Raw genomic sequence first — 25,771 nt, forward strand, 5'->3', positions numbered from 1 at the left:
TACTCGGCTAACATGTATTCTGGTGATCAGGTTGTTTCCACTTTCAGCATCAGACAACATTACCTGCAGATTCAGTTGGTTGACAGTCTTTTAGGAGACATTTGTAAATTTGAGACTCATCTCAAGCTTCTGTTCTTTAAATCTTGGTATTTTTTAACTTTTGGACAATGTCAGGTGAACTGTTTCCTACTGCTTCCAGTCTTCCAGCTTTAATCTAACCACAGCCTTATACTTACACACAGACATGACACTGATCACAGTCATTTCATCCTCACAAAGAAAGAGATTTGTGTTTTCCGGGATGTTATGATTCCTTCAAACAACAACACGTCTGCAGCATTAAAAATGTCATTTTGTGCCTACTGCTGTTGATGTGTCGAGTCAACACATAGTTCAGAAGCACAGAGCACAGCAGAGGATGGAGTCAGAGCTGCTGTTGGAGGCTAATGATGAGAGCAGGATCGTCCTCGGTCTCAGGGGAGCTGGAGCTCGTCTGTTTGCGGCGGCTGATGAAAGAGAGTATGAAATGGAAAGAGAAGATAGCCGAGAATGAAAACGAGCTCCCTCCAGAGATGCTGTTCAGCCAATGGGCCGTTCAGAGGGAGCTTAATTGAAAATCTCAGCAGCATGTTTCCCATTTACCCTCTGCCCCTCCCCTCCAGCACCTATAGCAGAGAATAAAACCAATGTAGTGAGCAATGTAGCGACGTACAGGCAAATGAAAGGCAGCGATGCATGTTGCACTCCTGTGCAGAAGGATAACGTGGAACCAGGAGGTTTTATCTGCCACTACTTCCACCAATTTATCAGTTAAATAACCAGAAATAGAGGAAGTGGAAGTTAAAGAGAGGACTCACTGAGGCCAAAATAAACCTATTAAATACCAGCTGTCTCAGCTTGAGTTGTCAAACACGAACATGGCTGCCTAATGTTCAGTCAAGTCTGTATACTGAGCTGACAGCGCTCAGGTTTTGTTCACCGCAGAAAGAAAAAAGGTCTCGACAGTCTTCAGCTCCTCGTTCTTACGTAAAACTTGTAATGAGTTGTGTATGTTTCTGACGTGTTCACAGACACCAAATCGCAACAAATACAGTTTCTTTATGATCCCGTCAAACAAAGACATGGCGAGTGTTTGGTCTCTTGGCATCCTGCTTGTGACGCCAATTTGTGAGGGAATTCTTTTTATCAACTCGTTACTGAAGAAGGTTCAGGAGACAGGATGCACTAAACTTACACATTTATTGAGTTACGATTGAGTATTTATGGCACAAAAGCATCACATGTGAGAAGAACATGTAACAACATGACGGATCCTGAAGGCCACTTCCTGACCGGGGAGTATTTAACCCTTTTTACCTGACGCACAACGCCCTGAGTTCCGTTGTGTGATCCTCAGGTCACATGTAACACAATCTAATGTAGGATCAGTCCGTCTGTAACGGCCCTGACTCACCAGCTCCACTACTATTGGCACTGGACAGCTCTTGTCGGAGGCGTTTTGGCCGATGGAGTTTTGGTGCGTTGGCGCCTGAAGAGTCCGAAGCCGAGCAGTTTTAACCTGAAGAGGGAAAACTCCTTCCCAGGCAGTACGTTTGAATAACTTGACTCCTAAAGACCTGTTTGACCCAACCGTCCACCCCGTCCTCCTCCAGAACTTTGTAGCTCTTTACACTTCATCTCCTGACTTCCTCCTTTGCTGCCATAGTAATTACCACAGCAAGACTCTGGGTCATAATGAGCTGTGTGCATGTGGCTGTGTTTTCTGATGAGGAGAAACCTCAGAACCACAGTCAGTGAAGTGTGTCTTGTTACTTACAAGTTACCATAGTTTTAGTCTGAACACTTCTTATCTGGTGAATCGTCCTCTGAGCTCAGCAGTGTGGTGACGGGTCAAAGGTCACAGCATCCAGAGAAGTGATGATACAAACCTCCCTGTGAGTAATAAAGTCGGTTGCTCCTGGTTGTTATTCTCACTCACCATATGTGTTTATGTGAATCCATCCCGTTTTTTGATTTTCTATTTTTTATGAATCCATCCCCGACACAAACATTATGGTGACAGATTATTGTAGCGATAATAAAGCCTGAGCGGGCCTCATTACTGTCAGTCGTCCTCGGCAGGCTTCATGCCTCCCTGCAGCAGCTCAGGGAGGATTTGACTTTGTGTGAGGCGTTTAAATACCTTTCCTGTGGAGGAATAAATTACATTTCTAAACCATTTGAGATGAAATGGCCTGCAGGTCGATGTGAGGAAATCCCCCCTAACCTACATTTTTTACTGCCATTTATTATTTCTATTTATTTCTATTTATTGTACATCTGTCTGCGATGGGGCCTTTTAGATTTTACTTCTGTAACAGTTTTCTTTCAAACTTTCAAACAGCTATAGTCTCATTAAAGACTGAGCGAGCTGGAGATCAGTCAGGTCCTCTGATCTCTGCTCTGCCTCTAATCTGCTGCTGGTTTATGAATCACTATAAAGTTCAGAATATGTGTCTGATCTTCTGGTGCAGAAACAATCCATAAGAAGTCTGAAGTTTAAAATCTGTTCATTATTTCGTTATTTTGATCAGAACATATTTTTAATTAATGTGATATAATTGTCTGTTCATCTGATAGGATTGTGTCTCTCTGAAGCCGCTGACTGGATCTTTTCTTGTTTTTAATTTTATTACAATCAGAAATGTTTCTGAAACGATATGTTGTTAATGCAAGCTGCACATATTTCTTTTGAAAGGAGGGAATCGTATTGAATGTATGTATTTTAATCATGTAAATATCAAGAAATTGTCTTTCCTGAGTTAGTGAATATATCATGTCAGCGACAACCAAAACAACGTGACCGCTGCAGTATGTGTAATGAGTTGTGTAACTCAAATACAGTTTCTTTATGATCCCGTCAAACAAAGACATGGCGAGTCTCTCTTGGTATCCTGCTCGTGACGCCAATTTGTGAAGGAATTATTCTTATCAACTTATCAAATTTTTGAATTTTGAATTTCAAGAAATTATGTTTCCTGAACTATTTAATGTATCGTCTGTCAGTGATGTGGACAGGCGACGGACGTTTGTCATACGTTTGATTAGGTTTCCTAATAGGTTGTGTTTTAGGTTGAAATACCTACGTTACTTATATAACTTTAGTGAGGTAATAAACATGTTGTTAAAACATTTAAAAACTCACTGCTGACTTTAGGACTTTAGGACTCGAGCAGCGGTCTCATGTGTGGGTTCTGATGAGGCCGGGCTGTCTGACCTTATAACCTCAGTTATAATGTAAAGTGTCACATTTAATCTAAAGTTTATTTAAATTAATGTATTATTGTATTTACTGCTTTTAAATCAGCGACTGAGGAGTCTGAATCTCACTGCATGCGTTAGCTAACTAGTTCATGTTCATGTTCATACACTGATGGCGGTGGCTGCCATGTGAGGTGCCGACCTGCAATTCAGGGTTCAGTTCAGGTTCTTGCTCAAAGACACTTCGATATGGACCAACCGATCACTGAACAACCTGCTAAGCCTCCTGAGCCACAGGTTATGAGATATAAAAAGGTTATAAAGCTCTTGTTGTGTGTTGACAGAGACAGAAACAGAAAACACAAGTTATGTGAAACTTTGAGCAGATCGGGTCTAGAGACCCGTTCCGCGGCCTCCAGAACATTTGTGTGTGTCAGACGTGTTCTTGCTCCGTGTCCGACTGTGTTGTGGGCGTTCTGCTTGCAGAGGTTCCTGGACGGAGGAACGAGCGTTTCTACGACTGCTGTAAGGAGCCGTACCCTGACGTGACCTTCACTGTGGTGATGAGGAGGAGGACGCTCTACTACGGACTCAACCTCCTCATCCCCTGCGTCCTCATCTCCACCCTCGCACTCCTCGTCTTCCTGCTGCCGGCCGACTCTGGAGAGAAGATCTCACTGGGTGAGGACACGCTGTATGAAACTTTATTGACACCGAGTAGCACTCACCATGACGACTGCATGATGCCGTCCATGCAGCAGCTGCCGGCCCTGCAGAGTCAGTCAGATGTGTTCACACTGAAGTGAAGGTTTAAAACTTTTCTTTCCAAAAATAGAAAAATTGTTTTTTACTTCCTGTTGAAACTAAAAACATCTGATCCCATGAATGTAATATGACCCTCACCTGTACGTCTGGAGACTCTTAAAGGTCCAGTGCAATATTGCATCTTGTGTAATGTTTTTGAGGATTTAGGAGCAACCGATGCCTCAAATGGAAATTCCTGATTTGATAGCTAATTGTCTGATAAAATGTTCAGAGAAGATCAGAATCAGAAAGCATTTTTCCCTGGTGCACTCTTGATTTACCCAACAGTAGATAAAACATGATAAAGTGCACTGCAGGGTCCATCTATCAAATCAATTATTTAATCTAATTAAATATGTATATAAATTGACCAATGCCAGACGAACAGCCTAGGAGGATATAAAGTACACTCCAGAGTAAGACAATCCTCTCAGAGACAGTTTTGACATTTACAACAGCCTTAAAATGTTGGTGCTGGAATGTTTTTAGGAGCGATCTTGTGTCTTTAATGGAAAACAGTTTCTGAATACTTTTGATTTAATCTGAAAAGTGGAAAGAAAAGCAAAGGTCAGATAGTTTGGGTTTTCTGTGTCCAACTTTTGCGTGGGAGTCTTTTCCCTGACTGTGTCGGCCTTCAGCCTTCTCCTACGCACCTGTCGATGTGAAGGTGTGCAGAAGCTGAACTCCACATGTCCGAGTGTTGAATTATCGGCCTGTGAGGTTTCTGCCTCCACACCGAGACGATCGAGGTGGGTGGAGTTCATTTTGTGTTGCTGACGGACAATTAAAACCCCACCAGAGGCAAGGAAAAAAAATATGGCCCTTTAAACGAGCCCTCATCCAAAAAGTGTTTGGGCCAGTCAGACAGCTTCAGGACGTATTCCAGCCCTCGGATGACTGACAGCTCTGAGTCGATACTCATCAGCTATAAAACATCCTGAAACAGGAAGTTAAGCAGTCAGATCTGAACACTTTCACTGGAAATGTAATTCACTCAGCGAGTCGCAGCTGAACGTTGACATCAGTCTTCTCCTCTGCTGAGTGTCTGTTAGCGAGGCAGCAGATTCAACAGGACGTGTCACTCTTCAGTCATGTGACAGCAGACGAGTTTATGATAAAATATTCAGTGTTTGAAATGTGACACAACTGAATGAGACACGATCCCACAGAGAGAACGAGACAACAGCATGTCTGTAATCAGGTTTAATGACGCACTTTAAGATGACACTCAATTACCTCCGCTCTGTGTGTGTGTGTGTGTGTGTGTTAATAGGATTTTGTTGTTTTTATTGATCCAGCTCCTTTTATGAGGAGGCTGGTGTGTCAGTCTGACCTCTGACCTCTTCACCCAGAATGAGGTGTAAAACTGGAGAGTACTAAATGTCAGAACCAACAGCCAGCTGTCGGCGGGTCCAGAGAACTATATGGCGTCTCTATTGTCAGCCAGGCTTCTAGATTAAAGGAAAACAAAACCTTTTGGATCGATTTATCCCCGAGTTATTTATCAGAGCCGTTTAAAGTGATGAGCTAAAGTGACGTATTTAAATTTCTTCCTTCGTCCAGTTCAAACTCGTCATTTATTGTCTGAAATCACAAAAATGAAATCCTCATGTTTCAGAACCAAAATAATGTTTTGACAGTCTGAATAAAAAGTATTAATAAAACAATAAATCGTTTGACGAAACAGTTGGTGATTCATTTCCTTTCTTCGCCATTCCTTTCCAGTTTTAAACCCCAACTTTCAGAATGGTCAGATACATTGAATCAACTTCTTTTGGATATGATTTTGCTCAGTGGATGTGCTTAGTGGCTCAGTAGAGCGCATACCTCCGCCGAGGCCCAGCAGTCCCCTTTTTTTACTCACTAATAGAAACCCGTCGACCAAATCTCACAATGTTGCTGGAACCGTCCCGTTATCTGGATCCACACCAGAAGTTAACAGGGTCTGCTCTGGGCCGAGACCCGTCCTCCATCCGGGTTTAGAGGAGAGCCGTTTGGTTTTGTGTTATTCCTGCGGATAAACCAACAGACAGACAGACTAACAGAAGTAGTCTGAGAAGCGTCATCACGTGTTCGGGACCACCTCCCTGCTCTCTGTCTGTTCAGCAGTCTGTGGTGAATTCTCCTCCTCTCTAACTTTCACAGGATCTGGCAGCACAACACAGATTCACGTCACCGTGATCCGTCCAGGGATTCGTCCTTCCATCACACAGTGAACATCCTTTCATCCTCCACCTCTCCTGTTCGTTCCAGTGCTGAGCTCAGCAGCTGTTCACAGGGCTGAGAGCACCCAGCTCGTACATGTAGCAGCTGTTACTCACTCAGGATTAAACCGTCAGAAAAAGCGTTTCACAAAAAAGTGTTTGTGAAGGTGTAAATCTTTGTGCTGTGTCTGTGCAGGAATCACAGTGCTGCTGTCTCTGACCGTCTTCATGCTGCTGGTGGCTGAGATCATGCCGGCGACGTCTGACTCTGTTCCTCTCATAGGTGAGACCTTCACCCAGAGCTCCATCACCTCCCTGTCCTCCTTCATCCGTCACCTGAGCCCTCCCTGTCAGCACCTTCATTAAAGTAGGATTACAGTTACCTGGATGGATTTAAAGACTAAGACGTAAACCCGACCTTTGTGTTTCAGCTCAGTACTTTGCCACCACCATGGTGATCGTGGGTCTGTCGGTCATCGCCACAGTTCTGGTTCTGCAGTATCATCACCACGACCCTGATGGAGGACACATGCCGAGATGGGTCAGTCCTTCCTCCTCTTCCTCCTCCTCTTCCTCCTGTTCTCTGCTGTACTTTGAGTGTTGTCACAGGTTTCCTCTGTCTCTGAGGAGTCCAGTTTGGTTTCTACTCTCTCGCTTTCAATGAGCTTCACTTTGAGAGCTGATTGGATGTTGATGTACACACACACACATGCGCGCACACACACACACACACACACACACACACACACGGACACACGGACACACACGGACACACACTCACTCCCCTGTGGGAAGCTAAACTAGAGAAATTCCATTAAGGTGGAATTTATTTCAAAGGTCAGAGCTCTTACCTCAGGTGTGTGTGTGTGTGTGTGTGTGTGTGTGTGTGTGTGTGCGTGTGTGTGTGTCAGGGTTAGGTGTGGGGGTGACTCTCCTGCTCTGACGTGTGTCATGGATGTGAATGCCCCCGCTGAGGAGGAGGAGGAGGATGAGTGTTGAGCCGTGAAGGTGAAGCTGTGAGGCTGAAAGGACGAATCTGTGTCGTTTAGCTTCCCAGCGGCTGTCAGAGGAGCTGAGAGCAGAGAGAGTGTTTGAACACCATCAGACTCTGACTCGTCTCACTTCTTACGTCTGCACGTTGACCGACTTGAACCTGCAGCAGGATGAAGTCGCTGCTCTGACGACAGAGAAGAGATTAATGAGCTGAGTGTGACGTGAAATATGGGACTGTAGGAGAAGATTTCCTCTGAGAGCTGAGCCACAGATCCACTTTATTCATGCTCTATTTTCATCTGCACACACACACACACGCACACACATGCACACATGTCACACATGAACATCTCTCTTTCGTACGAACATATTTTTCGACATTTCAACTTGTTTTTATGGACATTTTTTGACACGAATATTGTAAAGTTGTGTTTGTTCTTCTGCTTCTTCTTCTACTTCCTCATGTTCTTCTGCTTCTTCTTCTTCTTCTTCTTCTTTAGACTCGTGTGATCTTGTTGAACTGGTGCGCCTGGTTCCTGCGGATGCGTCGTCCCGGCGAGGCGAAGGTACGCCTGGCGTGCCACAACGCCGCTAAGCGTCAGCGCAGCAGCCTGTCCAGCCTGGAGCTGAGTGTCAGTCAGGGCTCTCTGCGACATCACCCGCAGGTCACCAACGGTAACCTCCTGTACGTGGGCTTCAGGGGAATGGAGGGGCTGCACTACGCCTCGCCGGCTGAACCCGAGCTCCTCTGTTCACGGCTGGTGGGAGGGGAGGAGGACGTGCTGAGGGCGGGGGGCGGAGCCGGAGGAAGAGGAGGTGGGGCAGCAGTAGGGGGCTCGATCCTGGAGGCGGAGTTGAACCAGATCCTGGAGGAGGTGAGGTACATCGCCAAGCGTTTCCGCAGCCAGGACGAGGAGGAGACGGTCTGCAGCGAGTGGAAGTTCGCCGCAGCGGTGATCGACCGCTTGTGTCTGGTGGCGTTCTCGCTCTTCACCATCCTGTGCACCATCGGCATCCTCATGTCGGCTCCCAACTTTGTGGAGGCCATTTCCAAAGATTTCTTCAGCTGAGGAGGAGGAGGAGAGGAGGAGAGCTGACAGCTGATCTTCCTGTCATCAGCTCCTGTACAGACCTGAACCAATAATGTCGTCCCTCAGTCTCTGTGTCTGTGGCCCTCAGCTCCAAACCCACTGAAGATCTACAAACCTTTAGAAACAAATGTCCATATTCTCTGTATTTCTTCCAAAGTATTGATGAACACAGCTCGGTTCCTCTTTATCGTATCTAAGATCCCTCAGAATCGCTCCCACATCTGCAACAGGGCCAGCCGGTGCTGTGACGGCAGGTCCAAGGAAACTGTAGTTTGTGAACGACACTTTGCTTTTGTTGATCCTCTAGAAGCTCTCAGCTACTTGAGCTGATCGATCGCACTCTAAACTCTCAGCACAATCAGCCTGGAGACAATTAGCTGAGATCAGCATGAACATAGACAGATCTGTGATTTTAGAAGAAGCTTCATTAATAAGTTATTGTTTCTACAAACAGATGAGTAACGAGTCTCTCCTGCACTGTTAACAGCACTGATGAGGCACAGTTTTAATGAAATACATTTTCAGGCTACAGAGACAATTCTTGCATTAATTAATGAGATCAAACAAAGTTATTAGGAACAAACTGCAATAAAAGACATTCACTGTGCTGCAAGAGTGTTTTAGGTACTGAACAAACATGAGAGCCATCAGTCTTTCTGTGCTCATATTTTGGGTGGCTTATCCCTTTTTTTTTCTTTTTTTTAAGGTTTTTTTTTTGGGCCTTTTATAGCTTTATTGATAGTGCAGCTGAAGAGTGTGACAGGAAACAGGGAGAGAAAGAGGGAGTGACATGCAGCAAAGGGACCCAGGCCGGGAGCCAAACCAGGGTCCGCTGCAGAGCCTCAGCACATGAGACGCCCACTCTACCAACTGAGCTAAACGGTACCCTGTGGATTATCCCTTTATAGGAGAAAAGCAGCATATGAATCAAACTAATCTGAAGTCAAAGGTGCACATTCTTGTTTCATGTATGTACTGTGAAAGGACCTGTCTCAGGTGTCATCAGGTGATCTTGATGAGCAGACGTCATCAGAGTTGATGGGTCGTCTTCAGTGTTTGTTGAAGCTGCTGTCAGCAAGTTCTGATTCTTCTTCACAGCTTCTGTTGTCGTTCAGAAGAAGACGAGCTGCTGTTCGTTCTTCAGCATGAAAAAGACTGAAGAACACACTCTGTCCTTTAACTGCTTCAGAGTCACGCAGCTGCATCAAGAGCTCATCTGGAAGCGACATAATCACCTGACAGAGCAGAGATTTATTCTGAAATTAAACTTTGAGAATAACATTTCTGCTGTGGGATTTTTTAGTTCACGGTGCTCTGTGTGGATCTTGTAGCCAAAGACCAAAGTGCAGCGTAAACTTTACTCACGAGTGTTAAGTATAAAATAATTGATCGGACACACCACAGATCTGTGCAGCTCCAGATTTACATCAGACGCCTTCAAGTTACACAAATATGAGATTAAAGCTGAATCGTTCAAATGTCATTTTAAATTCATCACAAAATTCTCTGTTACTAAGGAAACACTTCTGTATTAATTGTTGGATGTGGGTTGTGATTTCAGGGATGAAACCTGTCTGATCAGTTAATTGTGTGTGTTCGATCTGCTCTTTGTAAATAAATGTATTTTCTTATACATCAGGATGTGATGTGAATCCATTTGTGTACAGTAAAAAAAAAAAAACTAACTTCTCAGCGATGGACCACACACAGACGCAGCTCTTCTCCGTCCAGCTTACTGTTGAGTCTGAGATGCTGCTCTGTTTGAGCTGGCAGGCTTCAGGTGTCTTACCACTAGATTTAGAAGTTACAACAGTTTCCCAAATCACTTAAATTGTCATCTAATTGTGAGAGCTTGACTACAATGCATTGAATACAGGATATTGAAATGCTGAACTGAAATTCTTACAATTTCTACTGAGCACTTTCAACTTGAATTGATAGCAGCAAATGGCTCAAAGTGGCAGTTGATAACCTAAAAGATTGTGGTTAAATAAATGGGTTATAAATTTGATTGATAAATCAATTCTCATCACACTGCAGTTGTTTGTAGGTACAAATCAATGTCTACTCCTGTAAAAGACTAGTAGGGTTAAATGTTAAAACTTTTAGATAAAGAGTTCAACATGTGAATCTGAAATTTTGGCACTGTCCAAATTATGCTAAAAAAAGTATGCTGCCTCACACGGGGCACCATTGTGTATATGCCTCAAGTGGGGCACCATTGTTCTCGGCCTCGCATCACACAAGGCATAATTAAGTCGTGTTTATGCGACATTAAAAGGGAGTTAAATTTTGCTATCAATAATAATCAATGATTATCAGGGATAATTACTGGCTCAACGTCCCTGATGATGATTATCATGGATAAATGTTAATTATGATAAATAATATGATCCAATTTACATTAGATCACCTTGTGGCACCATCCTTGAAGAAGGGAATAGATAGCCACTTCAATAATTCAGTCTCATAACAAGTTACTAAGCTGTTTATAACTCTGACTAATAATTAACTTAATAACTACAACCAAATTTACCATAACAGCTGTGATGGTTGAAGAATTTAGGAGTTTATTAAATAGACAGCAAGAAGGTTCAAAAGTCTTTTATTCAACACAAAGATGAAAAACACGCAATCAAACTAACATACGTACTATAAACAGACATGTTCACATTTAATATTTGGGCAGTTCAGGTTTATTGGCTGATGTAGAGATAAACACGCTGTGATTTAACATGAAAAGGTCGACAATAGAAACACAAAACTGTCAAACTGAAAACTACAAGAACAGAAACATGAACATTTGTGTTTTGTGAATGATGAGACAGCAGGAGAAGCAGGTGAAAATTAACAGGTTGAATTCTGTGATTTATTATTTAAACAACATGTTGACGACATTTTTATGCTGACAGATCATTTAAAAATAAAACATCTAAAGAGTTTGTACCACCTTCAGGGGTGATATCTTAAGTGGGAGTTCATCCAAAGTGGCAATGAATGGAAACATCCTCTCAGTGAAAGTGTGTCTGAAGGTGTGTAGGTGTGTGTTAGTATCAGGATCAGAGAGCGACAGCTTTCCTCTGATCCAGTTCAGATTCACTCTGATCCTCTGGAGCTTCTTCTGCACTACGAGCTCAGTGGGTGGAGCTGATTTCGACCGCACTGAGTATTCGCCTTCATCTAAAATCATTCTCCATAATCCAGACAGTATGACTCCCTTCCTCTGGACAGACTTTGCTAACACACCCAGTTCCCAGTATGTATTGTCTCCAACCTCGACGTCCCAGCTGTGAGTCCCTGAGTTAAAGCCCTCAGTGCCCAGGACATAGAAGAAATAATCAAACCTCTCTGGATTATCAGGAAGCTTCTGTCTCTGTCCTCGTCTCACACTGCTCAGATCTTCAGACAGGATGAGTTCTGGATGAGCAGTGTTTGGGTCCAGAACCACAGGAGTGTAGGAGACCATGTCCTTCATCTTGTTCCAGATGTTGAAGCTCAGGTTGCCCAGGTGTTTGGCCTGGTCTATCAGAGCTCCTTTACAGAAGCTGTGGCTACATGACAGAACGACAGGCTCTCTGAAGACATCATGACACAGCAGCGGACAGCAGAGATCCTCCTCTAACCTGGAAGCCATTTTGTCTCTGAGTGACGCTGTGAACACAGCAGACACAACCAAATTTACCATAACAGCTGTGATGGTTGAAGAATTTAGGAGTTTATTAAATAGACAGCAAGAAGGTTCAAAAGTCTTTTATTCAACACAAAGATGAAAAACACGCAATCAAACTAACATACGTACTATATACAGACACGTTCACGTTCAATATTTGGGCTGTTCAGGTTGATTGGCTGATGTAGAGATAAACACGCTGTGATTTAACATGAAAAGGTCGACAATAGAAACACAAAACTGTCAAACTGAAAACTACAAGAACAGAAACATGAACATCTGTGTTTTGTGAATAATGAGACAACAGGAGGAGCAGGTGAAGATTAACAGGTTGAATTCTGTGATTTTTAATTCAAACATGCTGACGACATTTTTATGTTGACAAATCATTTTTAAAATAAAACGTCTACAGAGTGCGTAGAACGCTGCAGGATAGAAGTCTCTCTTTTCCTTCAAAACTTTTGTATTTTTGTGAATAAATTATTTTTAAATGTTTGTCAGGTCCAAATTAATTGTTCTGTTTATCTCTGTGTCAGAATTTCAGAACTTTTTTCAGAACTTTCTCTGAGCCAAAACCGAGCCCCGTCCAATCCGGTGCAGCGCTGTGCGCTCTGGGTGTTGTAGTCTTTCTACCTTTTGAGTAGAAGTGAACACCACAGTCTTTTTACTCTGTTTTCTCTGCTCATGTAGCATCAAGTTAAAGAATATTTGTCTTTCTACTGCAGAGAGAGAAAGTTTTATTTAAGGGCCTGTCTTTCCAGAGATGAAATACTTCTTTACCTGCTCTGTTCCACTGTCACACACACCTTCAGAGGTGATATCTTCAGTGGCAGTTCATCGTAAGTGTTAATGTATGGAAACATCCTCTCAGTGAAAGTGTGTCTGAAGGTGTGTAGGTGTGTGTTAGTATCAGGATCAGAGAACGACAGCTTTCCTCTGTTCCAGTCCAGATTCACTCTGATCCTCTGGAGCTTCTTCTGCAGTACGAGAACAGTGGATGGAGCTGGTACTGACCGCACTGAGTATCTACCAGAGAAAAACATTATTCTCCATAATCCAGACTGTATGCGTCCCTTCCTCTGGACAGACTCTGCTAACACACCCAGTGACCAGTCTGTACTGTCTCCAACCTCGACGTCCCAGCTGTGAGTCCCTGAGTTAAAGCCCTCAGAGCCCAGGACAAACCAGGAATAATAAATCCTCTCTGGATTATCAGGAAGCTTCTGTCTCTCTCCTCCTCTCACACTGCTCAGATCTTCAGACAGGATGAGTTCTGGATGAGCAGTGTTTGGGTCCAGAACCACAGGAGTGTAGGAGACCATGTCCTTCATCTTGTTCCAGATGTTGAAGCTCAGGTTGCCCAGGTGTTTGGCCTGGTCTATCAGAGCTCCTGAGGGCAGCTGTGGATCCTCCAGCAGGGGGCGCTGCTGGACTCTTTCCACTGCAGCCTTGTAGTTGTGCAGGAATGAGATGTCTTCAGCTCTCAGCTCCTCCTCTGTGGCTCTGACTGTGTGTGAAAGAGCTGTTATCTCTCTGCTCAGAGCCTCCATCTTCTCCTTCATCATCTGACTCTTCTGCTCCTCTTCCTCCCTCAGTGCAGCCATCCTGGCCTCCTCTTCCTCTTCTAGAAACTGGTGCAGCTTCTTATACTGATCCTTAATCTGCCTCTCTGTGTGTTGGGCCTGGACCTTCATGTGTTCTGCTGTCTGATCAAACTTCACTTTAACTTCTTCAAAACCCTTTAACTTCTTCTTTAAAGGCTCCAGAGTTTCCTGAAGTTTCTTCTTGTGTTGTCGTGCAGCTTCAACGATGGGTCTGAATCTGTGGTTGGTGTGTTGTTCTGAGTCTTTGCAGACGAGACACACCGGCTGCTGATGGTCCAGACAGAAGAGTTTGAGTTTCTCAGAGTGCAGACTGCAGAGATCCTCTGAAGCTCTCTGATTTAGCTCCTGTAAGAAGGTCTCACACAGGTTATTTAACGTCAGGTTTGGAGGTGGTACATCCATTGAAGATCTTCTCTTACAAACTGGACACTCCCGTGTTTGTCTCTCTGTCCACCAGCTCTGCAGACAGTCTTTACATAAGCTGTGGCTACATGACAGAACGACAGGCTCTCTGAAGACATCATGACACACCGGACAGCAGAGATCCTCCTCTAACCTGGAAGCCATTTTGTCTCTGAGTGACGCTGTGAACACAGCAGACAGTACAGTCAGTCACAGCTCCACTTCCTCCTTCACTTCACTGAAGTTTACTTTCAGTTCTGGTTCTGGTCGGACTCACCTTCAGTGTGTGGAGCGTCTGCAGTGTTGTAGTTTCCTCCTCCTCTCTCCTGTAGATGAACTCACTCAGAGGACGTTGTTAGTTCAGTCTGAAGGTGGATCTGATCGTCTGTCTGTGGTTCTGTACTAAAGAGACACACACACTGACAAACTGTTACCTGGTTTGTCTCAGGTGAGTCAGACGTGGGCGGAGCTTTGTCAGACCTGCTGAATGCTGTTGGTTCACATGTGACTCAGAGGAGTGTTTCAGTCCAAAGTACTGATTTATTGCAGGAAATGTAATCTGATCATGATTGGAAGGGCTAAAGTCCCATCAGAACCAGCACTGCATAAACTGTAGTGTTTTCTGTTATATAAATATATATATATATATATTTATATAACAGAATATATATATATGTATTATATATACATATATATATATATATATATATATATATATATATACATATATATTTATACACACATATATATATATATATATATATATATATATATATATATATATATATAGATATATATTAAACTTTGCTTATTGAGCACAAACACTCAGAACGGAATTCCCACCCCAAAAAGTGCATAAATAATTAATAATAATAATCAATATATGACTGGATCTAAGTTTGTTGTAAGAGAGGACATATATACACATGATAAGAGAGAGAATCTTACAAAAAACCTAACAAACAAACAAATAAACAATCAAACAAGCAAACAAAAAAACATGAGAAAAGTACAGGAAATTCAGAGTAAAATCCAAGCGGGTTGTCATCTAAATAAAGTGAAGCTAGCGATTAGATTGTTTCATGCACCTCTGATTTCTCTTCCACGTATCTCTAAAGAAGGTGCCAAATCTTATAAAATCTGCAAGATGAACCTCTAAATGTTTGTTTTCCAATTTCATATAAAATAAAATAGCTACTCCTGATCCATAGTGTGTGGGATGGAGGGATGGCATCTTTCCATATCAGACGGATTAGGGGGAAAGCAACGTACAGAAAGTCAGAAAGTCACACTGAGAGTTGTTCAAACTGTGAACAACAGAAGGTACTCCAAAAAGGGCAATGACAGGGCAGGGGGCTATAGACACCTCTAGGACCTCTGAGAGTGTTTTAAACACCGAAGTCCAGTAAGTCGTCAGCTCCAACATGTGTGTAAATACGAGGAAGGGGTCATTTTACAATAAATGTACGCTGGATCTGTGTCTGGGAATCTCTCTGATTAACTTCTCTTTGGTCCAGTGAGCCAGATGTAATATTTTACACTGTAGTAGTCCGTACCTTGCTCAGATAGAGGAGGTGTGGACTCTTTTTAATACTGCATCCCAAGTTTCATATCCTGCTCCCATCTATGTCTAATAGTGGCAAGGGACAGGGTTTTTTGTAATGAAAGTGCACTATATAGGTTAGATATCATAACTTTAAACAAGTGGACAACAGAGAGTTAATATCAGAGCCTGGGGGATTATCTTGAAATTGAGGCAGCTGTTAAAGCATAAAATCACGCAGCTGTAATCAACGAAAAATGTGTGTATGTGGGATAAGAAATTTCGTGCACAATTGCTGAAAAGAGGCAAAGAAACCATCTATAAAAAGGTCATGCTGTGTGTGCAGTCCCACCGTAGAAAAGCACTGTCCTGAAGAGAGAGATGGGGGGAACATGTGATCTGCATGGATTGGGGATTTCAGTGAAAAACTTTGCCATCCATAGTGCCGGCGGAACTGCTTCCATATTCTAAGTGTTGTTTTGACCAAAAAATTTCTTGTATACAGCGAGGTGTCTGAGGCTAGAGATGCATAGATTAATGCTGACAGTGTTGACGGGATACAGGATCTGGCTTCAAGAGTGCACCATGAGGGGACGTCAGCACCTGGATCCTAATATAGCCAATGGAGAGTAGGTTGAATATTAGCAGCCCAAAAATACAACTGAAAATACCACCTAGCACCTTTGGAGGTTGTAAATAGGCTCTGCTGAATCGCTGACTTTTATTACTCCAGATGAAGCTGGATATAAGTGTGTCCAGGCGTTTTGGCAACACATTCATTTTTGTAACAATTATTCTACCAGCAGGTGACAAATATAGAGGCATCCAACATTTAAGGTCCTGCTCAATCTTAGTTAATAGTGGGTTGAAATTTCCCTTGAAGAGTCTGCCTGTACTGTTTGTAATTTGCACCCCTAAATATGTAAACTGATCATGAGTAACCTTAAAGGGAAGTGTATGAAAAGAATAAGTGCAGTCTAGGGAATTGGTAGGAAACATCTCACTTTTCTGAAGGTTTATTTTATACCCTGAGATTTTACTAAAATTCTCATGGATGGAGAGGACCATGGGCATGGAGATGTCCGGCTGTGAAACATACAGTATCATATCGTCCACATAGAGCAGGATTCTTTGCTCTAGCTCCTCTCTGAACAGGCCAATCACTGTAGTGTCCTGCCTTATTGCGATTGCTAAAGTCTTTATGGCCAATGCAAAAAGTAACGGTGACAGAGGGCAGCCTTGCCTTGTTCCACGAGAAACTGTAAAATGCTCAGAATACATCCTATTGGTACAGACTGATGCTACTGGTGATATACAATCGTAGTCCCGTCCTGGTACTTTTATCAATCACACAGTGCCACATGGAACAATATGTGTACATTGTAATGAATGATAATAGCAGGAATAGAAAAGGGAGAGAGAAACATTCCTGTCTGCTGTGAATATATCTAACGGCAGCTGTACAGTTCCATAATGTACCAGTCCTTCAAAAAGTAATGTCCAAAGGAGACGACCAGCACAAAACATCTGTGACGCATGGCTTGTTTTAATTAGCTGCTGTACTTCTATCCCAGTGAAGAAGATGCATGTGTCCCACGGTTAATGAAGTCCAGGGTGGGATCCTCGTAAGTACTTTCCTTACTCCCAGGAAATCTTAGCCCGTATTTGGCCCCCTCTATGGATCTGAGCCTTGTTTTCACGTCTCCAAACGCTTTTCTTCATCACCGCAGTGGTGTAGTCAGGATAAATATGGAGCATCTTCACTTCGTACATCAGGGGCCCTGAGAGGACTTGCTCCGTATCTCATCCCTCGTATGAGTGTTTTGGTTCACTATTATATTCATTATATTATTACTTATACTAAGGATGAATCATTTTCTGAAACCTAAATAAAAACCTCAAAATATATTAATGTAGGAACACCAGCCCTTATGTCTCCATCACGAGGCTCTGCTTCCTTTCCCCGTCCTCTGACCTCTAACCTCTCAACCACAAGACAAGACTACTTTAACAAACAAAGCATATCTGTTTGACTGAATATTTGCCTCTTCTCCCCCCTCACAAAGAAGATGAACTCCTTCTTCCTCAGGCCAAACTATGGCCTCTTCTCCCTATAGATTAGGACGGTGTGTTGCTCTTGCTATAAACAGATCATTGGAGACGTTTTGTTATTAATTTTAACGACTAAGTACAATAGAGTCCTCTCTCTCCACATCAGATGACAAGAAGTGGGGGTTGATGTTGGTTGGGGTAAAGATGAACCAGTCCCCCTCCCTCACAGGCCAAAGCGTTTTACAACCCTGTCCGTGACATTTTAATCTTTGCTGCATTCCAATCCTATACTCATCCACCTTTCAATATGTTCTGAATAACTATTAACTACAATTTCATCTTCTTAATTTTAGCAGATTCCCTAATAGCCAAGAAAGTCATACAGTAGATATTTTCCATGTTATTGTCAAGCCCAAATGAAGTTTTATTACTTAATGAATTTGGGGTTTGAAAGAAACCAGCCCCCACCTTTGCAATGGGCACAGACTTGCATGTTTTTCTTTGGGGGGCGGCTGTAGCTCAGTGGGTTGAGCTGGTTCGAATCCCCTGCTCCCCTGGGGTGGGACTGAGTTACATGCCGAAGTATCCTTGAGTAAGATACTGGACCCCAGAATTGCTCCTGATGTGCAGTTGGCACCCTGTAGGGCAGCCACTGCCATCAGTAAAGGTCCTGCAATGAGCTGGCGACTCGTTCGGGGTGTACCCTGGCCTTCGCCCATAAGTCAAACTGGATTTGGCCCCAGTAAGCCCCGCAACCCCCCACGGGGGGATAAAAAGCGGCAACATCCCGCAACCCTGACGGAAAAGCGGAAAAGAAAACGAACGAATGTCTGACGTTTTCTTAAGATAGAACTACAAGGAATATGTATAAGTCCTTGGTCCTACTGTGTATTATATGCTTTATGGTTTATGTTGTATACTATTGTTTTATGCCTTAATCATGTTTTTAATTCTTTAATTCTTGGATCATAACCATGTTACATCTTTTAACGAAGACAAAAATTCGACTTTTAAGATGATAAAGTTTTTGGGAAGTTAAAACACGATTTCGAAACATTAAGGCAATACAGTTTAGTTAGATTAAAGTGTCGTGGGTCAAAACTCCCAACACAGAAGGAGTATTGTCAGCCAGCCCCACCCCTGTTCTCGGTGTGTCTTCGGCAGGTCATAAAAACAGAGAAGATGCTCTTCTTCTTTTTTCTCTTCTCTTCTCATTTTCGGGTCCTGACTCCGGTCAGGACTTTGGCTCACTCTCGCTCTCCTTTTGGGTCCTGACTTCGGTCATGACTTGGAGTCTTCTTCTCCGGGCTCTCTTGCCCCCCTGTTTCTCCTCCTGACTTCTTCTTCTTCTCTCTTCTCTTCTCTTCACTTCTTTATTTTTCATTTTTCATTTTAAAGTAATCTTTACTTTTATTTTTGCAACAAGCTCTAAGAAAGCGAATTGAATAACTACTTTAAGTGCTCTACTTTTATCCAAGTCTTTAATGGAACAAATTCTTTTCTTTTCGATTTTTGATTTGATTTTAAAATAACGTTAAAGTATCACCGCCTGATCCAGAAGAAGTTGAATTAGTGAAAGGATCAGAACTTGAGAACCACCTTGAAACATCAAGAAAAAGTCTTTTTCAAGACTGTGATCATCTGATGAAGAACGTTGCAGTCCATCGTCTGCCTCAGAAGCCGTGCAAGGAGTCTCCACAAAAGAGACTTTGTTCCCAGCCGAGATCGACTCTGCCCCCAGCGCTCCCAAGGCGGAAACCCCGCTGGGCCTTCGGACCAAGAGTCCCTCAACAGAGTACCAGCCTTCCCTCTGGCTACTGGACCAACGCGCTGTGCCGTGGTCCAACCCAGAACTCTCAAAGAGACCAAGCTTCAGTGCCTCCTGACGCCCAGACAAAACAGGCTGAACGTCTTCATACAGCTGGATCCACACACGTGAGAATGAGTGGTGTCTAAGGTTCTGACTTCTGTCTCAGGTTCTGACTTCTGTCTCAGGTTCTGACTTCTGTCTAAAGCTCTAACTTCTATCTTATGAACTTTAGAAAGTTAAGGTTAGGGTCTCGTTAGTATTAAAAGATTACTCCCGTAATATTTAATATATAAAAACCCGACCCTTTAACTTTACCATCTGCCGACGGTCACATAATTTATTTATTTCTAATTACAGTCTTTACCTTTTCTGTTATCTGTTGTTCGTCTAAAATTGTCAGTTCATTTATGTTACCCCGAATTATTTAGTCAATAAATATATATAATCATTTGTCTTTGTTTGGATCTTAATTTTAATGTGGAGAACCGATGGATACGTGCAAAGAATTCACTGCTCCAGAATATTGAGATTGAATAAATTGATTTGAAATTGATACTCTAGCTGTCCAAGTCAAACTTGTACAGTTAGATGTTTGGAATAGTTCCCTCCAGCCTATTTCAGTAAATCAAACAATGGAGGTGGTGCCCCTTCTACGAGTGTAAAATTAATCACCAGTGATTAATGACCTTGATTATCAAGCAGTGATAGTCCCCTACATTTAGACCTATGGTGCCGTCCACGTGAGGCCCGCATAGCCTACATACCTATCCTACATTAACTTGATTATATTGTCACTTTTATTTGGGCACCAATATCTTCATGTTCTGTTGATTTGTTGTCCAGCCTTGATCCAAAAACAGTCTACAAACGTTTATTTAACATAACTAGTGTTAGATCATTACAGTATTTATGAAAATTTTCAGATTGAACCACACTGAGATATTTAGATCACAGTATGTGTTGTATTGAGAGACAGGAAGCAGTGAAACAGGTGTTTCTGTTGACCAGTTACTTTAACACAGAGTCTGTTTTGTTCACTTAATATTCATTTGACTCTGTAAGTAAATCTACAGATATTTACAAAGAGTGTCCTCAGTAAGAGACTGAGAGTTTATTCACACTGACTGAAGACAAATGCAACTGTTTATGACCCAAGGGCCCAATAATCAGCATTAAAGGGGTGTCACGTGGTTTTGGAGCAATTCAAATTCAGATATTTAATATTAACAATAGTAATGAGGTCATAACACAAACTTTTCTCCATCAGTGAACAAGCTGCTCTCAGAGGAAAATAAGTTCCCAGAACTGTCACACCGCAGTGAGGGATGTCCTGTCTTGGAGTTTTGTCTGGCGAACTTCCTGTTTTATGTTGAAAATCGAATTCTCCTCTCGTATCAGGTCGCTTGCCTTTCCTCCTGTGTCACCGGTCCTATGTCTCCCCTGATCCCCTGATTGTTGGGCGTGAGAGGCAGGGCAGGACGCGAAGGTCTATTTCCACTACATACGCGTCCGCTCTGCATTATGTCTCCGTCTCGCCAGCGGAGCAGATAGGTTTCGTTTTCACTTTAGTCTATGTAAATTTCCAGCAGGTCCGCTGCGCTGCGCAGGACCTCTATGTATCCGGCGGATGCCGGAGCACGACACAGCAAGCCAGCTGAATTTTGCACCGACCAGACAGGAAGTAAAGCGCTGAAATAACAATATAACATCCGGTTTCTTTTCAAAATAACAACACTCTGTGTTGATACCAGCACACAAATCTCAAAAAAGAGACACAAAGCTCTTCTGCTAGTCCTATGGTCAGGAACTATGGAGCAGGAAATATGACGATGGCTACATAGCTCTTGGGTTTACTGTGAACATGGTCGGAAATAAGGAAAGACCTATATGTGTTTTCTGCCTAAAAACTCTGACAGCTGACAACATAAAACCATTTTGAAAATCAGGTGATTGTGTGCAGAATGCTGCAGCTCATACAGTGTTTTATACAGATAAATAAATAAGTATTATCAGGTTCTCAATAGTATTTCAATTTGGGGGGGGGGGTCGTGAAAACAATTCTGTCCTCTAGGGGGGGCATGACAAAAAATAATTGAGAACCACTGGCCTAAGTCAAGAACCTCGTGCCTTGTCAAGTTTGTATTTTCATGTTTTTTCAACTCCTCTGAAGAAGACTGACCTTATTTTGTGATAGTGTTGTGGTTAGTATTGAAGATAGTTTTGTTTGCTGATCCTTTTGTTTCCTCCTTTGGAGCGTCTTTTGTTTTTGTAGTATTTTGTAATTCAGTGTAGCTCAGTTAAGTTTTCAGCCTTTTGGTTTTCCCTCTTTGAGAGTGTTTTTTTGTTTTGTGTAATTTTCATAGAGTATTTGTTCATTCTTAGATTAGTGTAGACCTTGTGCGTGTTTCCTCCTTCGAGAGTGATTTTCTGTTCTTTGTTTTCTTGTATGTCGTCCTCGTCTGTTCAGGCAAGTGTAGTTTTTCACAGCCTGTTGTGTTGTCACCCATTCTGACGAGAATTCATGTAAACATCAAAATAAAAGCCTGTCAACACCGTTCACTGACTGCATTTGAGTCCTCAATTTTACCCAGGTCTAACAAGAACACTGTTTGAAGCTAGAAAGGTGGCAGGGTCCACCACATGTAAACTAAGTAAAACAGTATAAACTGTGTTGTCCTTTAAGATCAGTTTATTTATTCAGTTTATTCAGTCGTGAAAACTAAGAGTTTCATTATTTAGTTTATTCAGGCAGAAAAACATCAGCCAATGAAAATCCTTGTCTTCTGATTTAAGTTATATTTTTGTAAAACATGAGGAGAGTCTGGAGGTGGAGAACTGAAGTGGTTTTAATTATCTGACAACAGGTCACTAAATCTATCTACACTCTACTCTCCCCATTTCATTCATTAAAAGGTCGACAATAGAAACCCAAAGCAAACCGTCAAACTAAAACAAATGAAAACAGATAAATCGACATCCATGTTTTGTGAATGATGAGACAGCAGGAGGAGCAGGTGAAGATTAACGGGTTGAATTCTGTGATTTTTAATTTAAACAACATGTTGACGACATTTTTATGTTGACAAATCATTTTAAAATAAAACATCTACAGAGCTCGCAGAACGCTGCAGAATAAAAGTCTCTTTTCCAACAAAACATTATTATGATTGTGAATAAATGATTTAAAATGTTTGTCAGGTCCAAATTAATTGTTGTGTTTATCTCTGTGTCAGAAATTCAGAACTTTTTTCAGAACTTGCTCTGATCCAAAACCGAGCCCCGTCCAATCCGGTGCAGCGCTGTGCACTCTGGGTGTTGTAGTCTTTCTACCTTTTGAGTGGAAGTGAACACCACAGTCCTTTTACTCTGTTTTTTCTGCTCATGTAGCATCAAGTTAAAAAATATTTGTCTTTCTACTGCAGAGAGAGAAAGTTTTATTTAAGGGCCGTCTTTCCAGAGATGAAATACTTCTTTACCTGCTCTGTTCCACTGTCACACACACCTTCAGAGGTGATATCTTCAATTCATCTGCAGTGGCAATGTATGGAAACATCCTCTCTGTGAAAGTGTGTGTGAAGGTGTGTAGGTGTGTGTTAGTATCAGGATCAGAGAACGACAGCTTTCCTCTGTTCCAGTCCAGATTCACTCTGATCCTCTGGAGCTTCTTCTGCACTACGAGAAAAGTGGGTGGAGCTGGTGCTGACCGCACTGAGTATTTACCAGAGAAAAACCTTATTCTCCATAATCCAGACTGTATGCGTCCCTTCCTCTGGACAGACTCTGCTAACACACCCAGTATCCAGTCTGTACTGTCTCCAACCTCGACATCCCAGCTGTGAGTCCCTGAGTTAAAGCCCTCAGAGCCCAGGACACACCAGTAATAATCAAACCTCTCTGGATTATCAGGAAGCTTCTGTCTCTCTCCTGCTGTCACACTGCTCAGATCTTCAGACAGGATGAGTTCTGGACCAGCAGTGTTTGGGTCCAGAACCACAGGAGTGTAGGAGACCATGTCCTTCATCTGGTTCCAGATGTTGAAGCTCAGGTTGCCCAGGTGTTTGGCCTGGTCTATCAGAGCTCCTGAGGGCAGCTGTGGATCCTCCAGCAGGGGGCGCTGCTGGACTCTTTCCACTGCAGCCTTGTAGTTGTGCAGGAATGAGACGTCTTCAGCTCTCAGCTCCTCCTCTGTGGCTCTGACTGTGTGTGAAAGAGCTGCTATCTCTCTGCTCAGAGCCTCCATCTTCTCCTTCATCATCTGACTCTTCTGCTCCTCTTCCTCCCTCAGTGCAGCCATCCTGGCCTCCTCTTCCTCTTCTAGAAACTGGTGCAGCTTCTTAAACTGATCCTTAATCTGCCTCTCTGTGTGTCGGGCCTGGACCTTCATGTGTTCTGCTGTCTGATCAAACTTCACTTTAACTTCTTCAAAAACCTTTAACTTCTTCTTTAAAGGCTCCAGAGTTTCCTGAAGTTTCTTCTTGTGTTGTCGTGCAGCTTCATCGATGGGTCTGAATCTGTGGTTGGTGTGTTGTTCTGAGTCTCTGCAGACGAGACACACCGGCTGCTGATGGTCCAGACAGAAGAGTTTGAGTTTCTCCGAGTGCCGACTGCAGAGATCCTCTGAAGCTCTCTGATCTCTCTCCTGTAAGAAGGTCTCACACAGGTTCTTTAACACCAGGTTTGACAGTGGAGGATCCATTGAAGATCTTCTCTTACAATATGGACACTCCTGTGTTTGTCTCTCTGTCCAGCAGCTCTGCAGACAGTCTTAACAGAAGCTGTGGCTACATGACAGAACGACAGGCTCTCTGAAGACATCATGACACACCGGACAGCAGAGATCCTCCTCTAACCTGGAAGCCATTTTGTCTCTGAGTGACGCTGTGAACACAGCAGACAGTACAGTCAGTCACAGCTCCACTTCCTCCTTCACTTCACTGAAGTTTAACTTTCAGTTCTGGTTCTGGTGGGACTCACCTTCAGTGTGTGGAGCGTCTGCAGTGTTGTAGTTTCCTCCTCCTCTCTCCTGTAGATGAACTCATTCAGAGGACGTTGTTAGTTCAGTCTGAAGGTGGATCTGATCGTCTGTCTGTGGTTCTGTACTAAAGACACACACACACACACACACACACACACACACAAACTGTTTCCTGGTTTGTATCGTGTGAGTCGGATGTGGGCGGAGCTTTGTCAGACCTGCTGAATGCTGTTGGTTCACATGTGACTCAGAGGAGTGCTTCACATTTAAGTCTGAACACGAGAAAGTAAATCAGGTTTTAATCTTCAACATTAATCTTTACTGTTTGTTTTAATTATTCGTAACTTAGTGTCTGTTTTCATTTCATCAACTGACTTAATTCATTGTTTGGTTATTTTATGAAGAGAGAAACAGCAGAGAGAGATTCAGTTCTTCAGTCAACAACATCACATGAACCCAAACTGAGACGTCCACCTTAAATATAGAACGACTCGTCCTCTCACTGAACAGACGACTGACAGCAGAGTTCAACTGATGGAGACTGAAAACACACAGAATCAGAATCATTGTGACTTTATTACATCAAAGGAGAAAAAAAGTTACATTAACAGTATTTTGGATCATTTAATGTAACTTGGATTTTATTGTTTGTAGCTTTAGATTCTGGAATAGAATTTGAAAAATGATGTTTTTGGGTTTGAACAGCTTAACATGCAGTTCACACACACACACACGCAAATACAAACACACAAGAAAAACACAAACATAATCAGATACAGAAACACACACACATACACATCTTTATGCCATCACGGCACTGCATCTCTCCACTATCAAAGAGGGGACTTCTGTTTCTGGTCATTTTGAAAAAACTAAAATAGAATGCAAGAGCTTCTTTTAAGGTCTTTTACTAGAATATTACTTCAGATGTGATCTTAACATTGTGTTCTTTAAGCAGACAGACAGAAAAGCAGTGGAAGCAGCAGATTTTCTGTTCCTGCTCTGATAAAAAGCAACAAAAAGCTGATTGGCTGAGAGTGTGTGTGACTCTGTCAATATTCTCCCTGTCTGTGTGAATAGAGAGTAATTTCCTAGATTGTTCTCCGGGTAAACTCGTTTCCTCTCCTCTTTTATTGGGTGTCGTTTCTAATTTGGCCATCCGTGGAGGCCGAGCCGAGGCAGAACGAGTCCCTGCTGTTATCCACCAAACGCTCGACCGCCGCCCGGCTGCCAGCACAGCCAGCAGCTCCTCCAGGACAGAGAAGAGGAGGATACGTCCACTGTAAACGAGGCAATCAGTGAGGATTTCACTGCTCGGTGGCACAGACAGACCAGGATGCAGATATCTGCCGGGGTGCACCAGCTGCTCCAGACATTCAGATA

At 42.8% G+C, this 25,771-nt stretch overlaps 1 protein-coding gene and 1 pseudogene across 2 annotated transcripts in view; one reads left to right on the top strand and one right to left on the bottom strand.

Moving 5' to 3' along the window:
- Positions 1-9,970, top strand: part of LOC115586010 (neuronal acetylcholine receptor subunit alpha-7) — a 35,951-nt gene extending 25,981 nt beyond the window's left edge. For both annotated transcript variants that reach the window (XM_030424732.1, XM_030424731.1), the window contains 4 exons: positions 3,727-3,921; positions 6,445-6,531; positions 6,680-6,789; positions 7,742-9,970. In XM_030424732.1, the coding sequence (XP_030280592.1) occupies positions 3,727-3,921; positions 6,445-6,531; positions 6,680-6,789; positions 7,742-8,311 (962 nt within the window). In that variant the 3' untranslated portion in view covers positions 8,312-9,970. The remainder of the gene's footprint in view (positions 1-3,726; positions 3,922-6,444; positions 6,532-6,679; positions 6,790-7,741) is intronic.
- Positions 9,971-12,319: 2,349 nt separating this feature from the next.
- LOC115586544 (uncharacterized) lies at positions 12,320-24,274 on the bottom strand (annotated as a pseudogene).
- Positions 24,275-25,771: the final 1,497 nt, after the last annotated feature.

This window comes from Sparus aurata, chromosome 8, assembly GCF_900880675.1.
Source record: "Sparus aurata chromosome 8, fSpaAur1.1, whole genome shotgun sequence".
Lineage (NCBI taxonomy): Eukaryota > Metazoa > Chordata > Actinopteri > Spariformes > Sparidae > Sparus > Sparus aurata.